General features: G+C 36.7%; 1 protein-coding gene across 4 annotated transcripts; it reads right to left on the reverse strand.

The window, feature by feature from the left end:
- Window positions 1-9: 9 nt before the first annotated feature.
- On the reverse strand, window positions 10-10,830 carry LOC105278316 (serine/threonine-protein phosphatase 4 regulatory subunit 4). 4 transcript variants are annotated; one of them, XM_011337318.3, is made up of 16 exons: window positions 10,511-10,830; window positions 9,814-10,064; window positions 9,628-9,701; window positions 9,226-9,332; window positions 8,875-9,104; window positions 8,624-8,746; window positions 8,430-8,533; window positions 8,106-8,297; window positions 7,875-8,033; window positions 7,618-7,800; window positions 7,062-7,508; window positions 6,875-6,986; window positions 6,589-6,622; window positions 6,458-6,471; window positions 6,080-6,125; window positions 10-5,885 (listed from the first exon to the last, which is right to left on the reverse strand). In XM_011337318.3, the coding sequence occupies exons 1-16, from the start codon at window positions 10,555-10,557 to the stop codon at window positions 4,439-4,441; spliced, it is 3,570 nt and encodes a 1,189-aa protein (XP_011335620.1). In that variant the 5' UTR covers window positions 10,558-10,830; the 3' UTR covers window positions 10-4,438. The 4 variants fall into 4 exon arrangements, with proteins under 4 accessions (XP_011335620.1, XP_011335619.1, XP_011335622.1 ...); XM_011337317.3 differs by having other exon boundaries at window positions 6,398-6,471; XM_011337320.3 differs by having other exon boundaries at window positions 10-5,408; window positions 10,511-10,828.
- Between the last annotated feature and the right edge of the window lie 321 nt (window positions 10,831-11,151).

Below are 11,151 nucleotides of genomic sequence, written 5' to 3' on the forward strand. Positions count from 1 at the left end.
ATAAATTAAGTATTCAACAAGATTTTTTGGTTTATTAATGATAGCATGTAACATGTTAAAGCATTTTCACAATAATCGTTGAGAACGTTAGTAATCTATAATTCCAATCTTTGTTTTTCTCGCATTTAACTATATTTTTATTACAGATATACTTCACAAAAATACAATTTCAAATATTCCTTATTTTTATAGGAGTAGTATGAGTAATAAAAATATCGTTTCACAAATTCGATTCCATGTGTACGTTCGTTAAATATAATTTGACAGAGAACATTCTCTTCTTGTTTTTTATTAAACAAGTTTTTGTCATCACAGTTTACTTCTTTTCTAATGCAGAACGCAGTTCGAAGTAATACAAATTGCACGATTAATTGCAAGAAGAGTTGTATAATGCCACGGAAATCGGTAACTTTAACAGAAACGTGAGAACATGTAAAAACAAAAATACACTTAATGTGTAACTCATGTTACATTCTTAACGAACCGTTCTTCCCTGTATCTTATGATGAGACGCTGTTTAACAATTTATAAACTTTCGCTACATAATTATATCTCTCTTTACTTTCTGGCACAAAAGTTAATCTATAATTTGTTATATTATCTGTATACAAAAATAAATAGAACAGCATTTAAGCATGTTAAAGACAAGATCGCGTTACCTATGTTTGATCCTTCCACTATTCAAGTATAATCTTTAGTTTGACTTTTTCTTTCATACTATGAGTTTTTATAAATATACACTATGTATTCCTTCCTCGTCCTTCTCCTAACTGTATATAGGGTTCATCAATATATCACTCTAAATTTTAAGATTCTCACATATGAAAGTCTTCTAAAACAGTAGATGTATTTCGTATAGAAATAGACTGTAACAAGAAATCGGAGCGTAAACTAGACTGCAAAAAATATTTTCGTACATTCGTAAGCATACGAGAATATATGCGCGTTTTTACATTGGTGTTCTATAATCGTCGATATTTTGCGTTATACCTTGGTATTTTCTAAACTTAACTGAGCTATAAGCCGTCGCAACTTACTATTGTGCAAAAAATAGATGATTGTTATAAGAATCAAAATTATTCAGTTTGTAATGTACATATTTATGGTGCGATATGCAATGTCAATGATATTCATTTCAATCTTGTACGCTTCGGATTTTCAGCGCTCTTACGAAAGTTCGCTTCACATTTCGTAATGTACATAAGTAGAATAAAAATTTCACAAAGGCAAATCTTGTTATAAATCATGTGCATATAACTAATAATTTGGTACCTACAGATATTTCTAACTTTGACAGAAATAACGAAAACATAGCCGCAAGAAAAACTTATACATGTAGTACAACTTAAATCGCACGTAAACATTGGTAATACTATACTATAAAATAAACGCATAATAAAAAATATGCACAATCCAAACTTTCAAATCCGTTTCTGTTCCTTCATGATACGTTTTGAGAATGATTTATGCGCTAAATTTTAATAAACTCAATGGCACTTGCACTATAAAGCTCATATGGTACAATATATATGTATGTATAAAATATATTAAGAGATATAAATAATTATCTATTAACTGTTTCCTTGAAAAAATATCCAATTGTTTGTATGAAATTTTTAATGATAGCTTCGAATATGCTTTTGTTCCATGTTATACAATTTAATAATTAACATAGCTTAAATATTATCTATAAAGAAAAACCAATAATTGGAGAGAAGAAATTTAATCTTAGTTTTTGAATTAAAATCGCAAATTTCTTAATATCAAATACGAATCTTAATAATTAAAAACGAATTATATTTTCGAAATAAGAAAAATAATGATAGACTCATATATACATATCTTTTTAAAAATATTTTGTAAATGTACTGTAAGTACATAATGCCATTAAAACTTTGTATATTATATATTATTAACAATCTTCTCTTTGGCTTAAAAATGTTACACACGTTTTCGATCATTCGAAGTATATCTAAAAGCTCAGTTAAGACTTAAGATATTCGAGTATACATATCTATCTTAAAAACTTAAAATTTTTGTGTCAAACATTTACATTTTTATAAAAATGTAGATTTTCTTTCTTTCCTTTAAATTTGTATGTTAATATATGTTTACCTATTACATAAAAAGATGTAAAACGCGTCTCTTGATGGAAGTATAAACCAACATTTAAAATAAAATAATAGCACAACTGTTACATACTTTAAATTTCATTAAAATGAGCAATTCACGTCTGAAACATTCCTTTAAAATATTGATCGAGTTGATGAACAGTTTCTGAAAAATGAAGGCCAAAAAAAGCCAACCAAAGAAATAAATTAAGAGATACATATCTTGCCATATGAGAAAATTATAATGAAAGAACTCATCCCATTTCCAACAAATATGCTATCAAAGATACAGAACGACTTCTAACAATTACGGAAACAAAAACCGCAATCCAATCAGAGTGCAGAAAACAAAAATTCGACATTTTTAGCATTAAAGAACATGAGTAAATAAGAAAGAAATGTATAATTATTTTATATAAAAAATCATTTAACAAGTCATTTCCATAATGACAATCCATAAAATGATATTGACAGAAATAAAACCAGAAAATCTTTATATAACCAATAACAATATATGCACGCATATTGGTGGAAAATATAGTCATCACTTGAGAGTTCTCTACAACGTTTAGCATCTTGTTTCCTTCTGTCTTCCTTTCTTGATATACTTGATATGATTCTTACTGTATTAATATCAAATTTAACTTTTCATTTAATTACGTACATCACATATTTTGCGATTTGTACAGAAATATCTCTTTGTCAAACCATTCCGGTTATTTTCTTCTTGGTCAAAGTTTTCCATAATAATCGATATTAAATTTAATATTAATTAACAACAGCAATTATACGGGAGGTACATCAAGGTACCATTTACTAAGGTTCGAATGCATCTCTTACTTAAGACTAAATTCGTGACTATATAATTTTTTTTCCTTATCTACATTGTGTGTAATTGGTGGGAAGAATTACATGGCTTAAAAGAAAACACTAATATTTTCTCAAATAATGACTATATCCTTATAGACCGCTCGTAGACTACATCTATGCAGACTAGACTCTAGCGCTGGCTATCAGTGTACTATAAATTTATTTTTGTTTAGTCACGTTTTTGTTCTACGCTAAAATAACTCAATTTCACAATGACAGCTATCCTTAACATTAATATTAATAATCATATAGAATTTGTATATACATGGCCTCATTGTTTTGCACAGGCTAATATTATATAAATATGCAGCTCCTAAATAAACCGAGATATCTCTCTTCCTTCTTCCATTGTACAATTTTTAAACGCGAAATCTAAGACAGTCTTTCGAAACAAGCGTGCGTTGTTTTTCTCTTCGATATGAAGCCACGTGGCTTCTCTCTGAGGCATACGAACATCTAGTTTTATCAAGTATAATTTGATTCAGCAAACAGTGTGTAAAAAATATTAAAGTTAAAATTATTACTTTTTATCTCACATAAGTACATAGGGCTATTTCACAGACATTTAATATTAAACATAAATATTCTTAATAAAATTTTATCGCCAATTAGTTTTCACGAAGCTATTCGTATAAATAATTATATTCAACTTCAAACTAAAATTAGATAAAATATCAATAATTTATAATAATATTCTTCATGTTTCTATGTATCATTTCAACTGCATAAAAAATATTCGAATAGATAAATTTAATAAAATCTGAATTTATACATATATATATATCTGCATTAAATTAGATAAATAATGCAAACTAGTGCGTAGAAAAAGTTGGGATGGAAAAAGCTGCCTTCTTACTCGATGAATTATACAAATATACCCTGTTCAGTGGATCGGAAACGATGCTAAAAACTTATGCGAATAATTCACATATAAAGCTGTTATATCATTAGTGCCAATACAATTTAGTTTGAAGCACATTCTAAAATAATTCATATATTATGTGCTTTCCGCGAATAATTTTGTCGTTCACAGAATCTTTTGTAAAATTTCAGAATAAACGTCCACTAATGTTTTATATTCAGATATGTGATTCGAGATTCAAACGACAATCTTAATAATGTGTATACGCAGTTTAAAAATAAATAAAATAGCTATTAGTAATCTGTACATCATGGCTACTGAACCTATATGGGGACATTGTACTGTTTATTCGCAATGCATTGCACGGCACTTTCCGCAATCTCGTAACGTTAGTTGCGCAAGATGGAAGATTTCCTGAATCAAATTCATTCAATCACGAGAAGCCTCTAGAGGAAGCTCCGAAATAATCAACGTATCCTCTGCAACCAATAGCTTTTTCGTAGTAAAATTTAAAACTCTAGATGAAAATCAACTAAATGCAAGCGTGAGAGAACCATAGAGATAATGTGAACTGTACTCAACGGAATCTTACATCTCACAGTTTCTTCATCATCAGGTGAATGGGATACTTCTCTCTATTTCTTGGTGTTCCTCCCGTACTGCTCTGCGACGGTTGAGAGTGTAACAGCATCCTACATAATTTGTCGACCTCCTCGTCGCTCGAACTAAATCTACTTAAATGTCTGTCGCTGGTAGAACGTTGCGAGTCATCACAGTCCTCGATGTCGAATCGCAATCGCGTCTCCACGTGCACGGGGCTGGACGCTCGGGTGGCAGGCGCAGTCCTGCTACGTGGGCCGCCGTTCCTCAACGGGATTTTGCTGAGACCCTGATTATGGTTCACGTCCAACGTCGAGAAATAGCCCTTTATAGCGCGACGTACCGTTATATGATCCTCGAGACTGTGGCGTTTCACGTTCTGTTTCGTCTCCTTGGAGTCGGGGAGCTTCAGACTGAAATTCGTGGAATGGCGCTTACTTCGGTCGAACGTGCACTTGGAGTTGGTGAGTTTCAGTCGGTCCTTGTCGAGGATCAGAGAATTCCTCTTCAGAAGTTTTTCGTCCAACGATTTCTCCTGGTTGGTGTCCCATCCAAATCTTGTTCTTCCGTGCGGCGCGGAGTACCTCTTGGTTCTCGCGTCGGTCTTCGATAGCTGCTGGTCGCTTAGATTCTCCTTCAGCATGTTACGCTGCCGCAAACCTTCCTCGTAATCTATCGAGGTTGGCAGGCTCCTCGACGATTCGTTCTCGCTTGTTCTGCGTTTCATGCAGTCTTCGTACTCGACGGAGGAGTGCCGCTTAAATTTCCCCCGGTCGAAATTGACGCTGTTTCGCCTAGACCGGACCGTGTTGGTGCTGGTTGGCCGTCTCCTCGCGGTGATGAAATCCTGCAAGTGCGGGATCTTGGACGTACTTTGGGAAGCGGAGAATTGCGCAGGTATCCTGATACCGGCATCCACTAAGAACTCGTCATCGGACTGCATCACAGGTATCTCCGGCATGGAGCTAAAAGCCCAACAGGAGTTATAGTGAGCGGCGTTGGTCAGTGCCCTTAGAGCGGCAAAATTCGGTGACCTGTCCTTGCCGGCAATGTTAGTAGAAAATTCACTGCGCGGGTAATCTCGTGTTAGTAGGAAGTGCTGATGCGGTTCTTGCTTGTTCTCCCTCAGGAATGACAGAAAGACGGACTTGGCGAAAGCGGAAGGATTATAATCGTTTGCCTGCGTTGCCGGCTTTCGATACATCGCGTGATCGCTGTCGACATTGTGACAGGAACGACACGGGGAAGCATCGCTTTTGTACTCTTGTTCGCACGCGTCGGGCAACGTCAGGAGGGCTTGGAATACCGCTAACTTGGAGCAGTTACATTGCGGCCGTTGCGTGACGTAATCGCTAGACGATCCGTTCTCAAAGTTAAGGTGCGACGTGTTAGTATATGGGTTGTAGTGCCCTACTCTTTCCCACGAATGTGTTAGTTGAATTCTGTTAGATATAAAGCGGACACAACTTGTAAATAAAATCGGATTTTAAGAGTTAACAGACAGTGACTTAATCATTCTTATGATCCGTGCATACAAAACTAATTATGTCGTCTTTGTCATACATTAGTTTTGTATTTTGTATTTTGTTTTACTGCTGTTAATGCGTTGAAAAGATTCAAATTAAATCTTGCTTACCTTGTTTTTAAGCTTTCGAACGTTTGACGCGGAGGCGCAGTTCCATCTGCAAAGTATCATTAATTTTCTTATTACAATTCAGATAAACATGTATTATATATATTTTTTTATGTTATCTATATTTTCTTATTCAATCAATTTTTAGATAATTTTGGAGGAGCTTAAACTAGTTTAAGAGTTTCCTTTTACTCGTTAACACAAATTAAAAATTTGTACTTTGAAAAATGGCTTGGGCTTGCAACATGGGTGACGGGATTACTTGGACACGGATTTCCGCTTCTCAAGTTCTGTTATCATTAAATAACGTATGTTGCTTACATTTCATTAATAATGATTTTGTTTCGTAGGATGCTTCATTATTCTCCATTGAATGCTCACCTTTTGATTGCGATCTAAAAGGTAAAATATATTGTTTTAATAGCAAGTTAATGTATAATTCAACACATAGATGTCACTTTATATATCATTATTTTATAAATTGTTACATATTATTAATTAAAGTATTTTACCTCGTTGCACCATCAGTTGCTGCTCTTGTCCAACCTAAAAGAAAAATTATGTATTCGCATATTCTTAACAAGAATGTATGTAATTCAGTAAAATATTCCACAATCGTAAATTCGTAAATTTGCAGAAATGTAATTGTATTTCGTTATCACATAATCCACATAACTGAATATATTACGATAAATAATAGAATAGTAGAGTTACTAGTAGTTACGGTAAATAGTAAAGGATACTAATGAATAAAAATTAAAATAGAATTAGAAAATAGAAATTGATTATATTTAATACCTTTCTTCACGATAGTTCCAGACGCCTTTCCTACGCTCAAACCTGACAATTTCTTCTCCTCATCTAATTTTTTGGCATCTTCCACATCTTGCTTGGTAAGCTTAGTTGTCAACTGTGAAAAGAAAATAAAACATTGAAAGATTCGTCACGCGTGTAATCCATGGATGGCACTTATTGAAGTACTTACAGTTTGGCCTTCGTACTTGACGTCTATCTCTTCCAGTTTTTGCATGACGTTATTTAAAACAAATAATACGTCTCTATCCTTCTCATTGTTGACCAAGTGTCTGATGACCGATTCCAACGATGTCAGCAATTTCTTGTCGGTCGGTATCCACAGCTGACTCTTCAGTTGCGGCAGCAAAGATACCACTTTTAATCTTACGTTAGCTACCGGATCTTCGGCAAGACTTAACAAAACGGTGAAGAAATGTTCCTTAAAGTATACGGACGAGAAGATCTCCAGCGCTTCGACCATTATGCGAACAAACATCATTCTCACGTAACAGTCAGGGTTATTGGCTAGATCCGTAAAGATTCTATTGCGCAGTTCCGCCCTTTGTATAGGTTTCATATTATATCGAAGAAGGACAAGGAAGAGTATTCCTGCAGCAAGACGCACCGGTATCGGCCGCTGAAATATTCCAATTAAAATAGCATATTTGAAAATGGAGATTTTTAAAGTTTTAATTTTTAAAAATGGAGAGTTTTGAGTGAGAGCACGGTTATATATGTATACTTACCGCGTGCAAAATTCTGGAGAACGCCATTGGCACAAAGTAAGTGTATATAAAATCACTGGGGAAACACTTGGGTAAAATCTCCAGCTGCGCGTGCATCAATGACGCCAGCCGCCAATTATGCGTGCCCGCAACTTCAGCCTCGCATTTTAATAAGGCCTTACCTATCTCCATCAGCGTAGAATCCTGCAATAGATAATGTATCGTTATAAAAACGAAATTTGGAAAATTCTATAAACTACGTGAAACAATTTTCTTACCATTCTATCTGTTCCGATAGTTTGACTCTCAGCTAAAGATTCTAGCATTAAGCCGATATGAGGAACTAAGCCTTGAAGCACTTCTTCAGAATCGTCCTTCAGTAACTTTATTAGATTTCCTTTTAATCGTGCATTCTTCGGCCCGATGATTCTCGCCACCTGAGAATTTAGTATTACAAAGTATTTTATTATTATTATTATTATAACTCGTAATATATTTATTAATCTTACCTCGTGAATTCCACAGGCAACAGTTCTGCGAACCATGTAGAAATGATCACTCGCCAATGCGTCAAATACCATCAACAGCGTGTCTACGTCCTCCGGAGAGCTCGATACAAAGATAAACATCGCCGGCAAATTAAATGCACAGTGTCTTCTGCATTCGACATACCTCTCGTCCGCTGCAGAATTGCTGCTAATCTACAAAATGGTGATGCACTGTAATTAATACTAAATACATGCGCCAATAAAATGTTTTGTATCATATATATCGTTGCGTTGTACAGAATTCAATATCTAACTTATTAAAAAAAAACCCGTGAATATACTCACGAATGTAAAGTGCGGCTTCTCTTTCTTCAACGATGGTATCCCCATTTGTGCAAGTTGTTGAAAGAACTTTAAAAACCATGATCTCTCCGATACTGATAAGCATTCTGAAATTACAGTTATTGTCATATTCAAGTTCCACTCGGACATCTAAAGCGTGCACAGTACCGCCGTAAATGAGAGAATGATTTCCTTACTTTCTAGGCCAAGTACAAGTTTTCCATACTCCTGAGCTATCATACATATCACATTATCCTCCGATTTAGCTGCACTTTCACATAGCTTCTTAACAAGTGGTGCTATTATCGTTTTTATTGTGTCTGTAGACAATTCATTGTTTGAGAATTAGTTTTTTTTTGTTATATTTACGGCTATCAAAGCGCTATATCATTTCTTTTTCTTATCCCTTAAAAGCTGGAATAGTTTTTAAAGCACCGCTTAGACTCACCTTCTTGAAGATGAGGTAGTAAATACACTATTGTCTGTACAGAGGCATATCTTACATTGCTTTCTTCATCGCTTGCTAGTTCTACGAGAGACGGTAATAAAGCGGGTTTTACAGACTCAGCGCCAAGGCCCTCCGCGACAAAGCGTAACTGCAAGCAAATACTAGCTCGCACTTCGTTATTTACATCTTGACAAAGGGAGTGTACTGTTGGTAAAACTTCCTTCTGTATCCTAGAAAAACATTTTAACAGCGGTATCTAGTTATTTATGAAGTCAAAGCAAACAAAAACAATAGACAATGATTTTTATATTAGATTTTTATGTTTTAAGGTCATGAATGAAATGTACTCACATAGAAGAGTCGAATCGCGTGCAAATCTTCCCCAATAATCTGCTGCATGTTATCCTGGAGTAGATAGATTGCGACAATTGTCCTTTACTTATAGTCAATGGAAGAATCTATATGAGAATGTTCTTGTTATCATCCATCCAAAAATAGCACTACGTTACTACATAACAGTTCAATATCTCAAATTCTGATTTACAATGTTACACATTCTACTTCCGAACATAACTGTATTTCACTGCTTTATTATATATTGCTCTTTGATCAGAGATTCGGATAATGCCACATCCAACAAATAAATGAGAGATAAATCTATTTTTCTCCATTCACTTGAATAATAACAAGATTTACATTTGAGTCTCCAAGATATTTTATTTCTAAGATTACGTTACCGATCTGTTTACAAACCTGTGCTCTTATGATGTCTACCGGCAGTAACTCTATCACATCCAGTAAGGTCTCCAACCATGCGTGGCAAACGACTTTAACATCGATACAACGTGAGTTAGGTAACAGAAAGAGGCATTATTCAACTTTGAAGTATTCAAACGTCGCACTCAGGTGGCACTGCAATTAACGACGGACCAGACTTACCTGGGTCACGACTCTCCAAGGAGTTTAATATACTTTGTAGGAATGTCTGACTGAAAACGTTATGGCTGACGAGCTTCTGCTCGAGAATCGTTTTGAATGTGGACGATGCCGCTATGTGAAACTCGGTGGATGCAGTGGCGAGGGACTGCTGCATCTTAGGTACCACTCGAGACATACATGACTGCGTGTCGCTGGCTAGAAGACTTGGTAGACTTTGTATAACGCTAAGCTTCTGGATCTCCTCTCCTTTCCTGAAAACAAGATTTTGCTTGACAATCCGTCAAGCTGCACACCGGGACACGACACATGCACAAACACGTAGCAGCAGAGCACGGTCGTTTAACCTAAATCTCGAACTTTGTCAATTTCTCACGATTCTGGGATTACTCGCGTACGGTACAGGAGGCGCAGAGGGGTAGAGGAGGGAAGGAAAGGGATGTCATTCTTCGGCTGTCTTTAAAGGACTATAATTAGCGTTCTTACCACAGGACAGGATCGCTCCTTGAACGACGTGTTATTTTTAGGAGTGCGCGCGGACACGCAGGCGGGACAAGAAGGGCGAGCCCGGGTTTTCGTAAGGGCGAACATGATTGATCGCGCGCACGAGGTTCCCGTTGTAACGGGAGAAAGAAACGAGAAGAAGCGAAGGGAGGAAGGAGGAAAAAGTGTAACGCGCAGCCGAGGGACGGATACTCACGGGTCGGATGCGATCTCGTACAGCGCTTCATCTCCCTCGTGCAGCATTTTCGAGGCGCATTTTAATTCATCGACGTCGCAGTCAATGGGGCGCGCGAGGAGGGGGAGGGGGGAGGATCAATCAATCAGTCAGTCGTCAGTCAATCGACAATGGCCACCTACGCGAATGACACTCGCGACGTACGAGCATCCATGACGCGGCAAGAGCGTGACACGACACGCAACGCAACACGGACGATCGCGACCGATCGCGACTGACAACTGAACCGGGATCCGATTTCTATCCGCGCTATCGATTGTACTCGGCTCGTCGTCGTGCCGCGCGAACGCACCCGAACGCCGCCGAGCCGGCACGAACGCGGCCCACGTACTGGGTGGCGAGAAAAGATACGTGACGCGTTATGCATCGTGCGACGTTGTGATGCATCGAGAGGATATGACGCTGAAGGCGCAGTTGCATAATTCGAGTCGGGCGCGACGCGGAGAGATGACTTAATGATCGCGTCATCCTCCGCGATCGGAGACATCGATGCGACGCACTTTCGTGTGCGCGATAATAATTTCCAAAACGTTCAATAAAAACGCATGTTGCTTTTAATCGGCTGCTCCAGGCTTCATGATTTTAAAATGTTAAAATATAAT

This window comes from Ooceraea biroi, chromosome 10, assembly GCF_003672135.1.
Source record: "Ooceraea biroi isolate clonal line C1 chromosome 10, Obir_v5.4, whole genome shotgun sequence".
Lineage (NCBI taxonomy): Eukaryota > Metazoa > Arthropoda > Insecta > Hymenoptera > Formicidae > Ooceraea > Ooceraea biroi.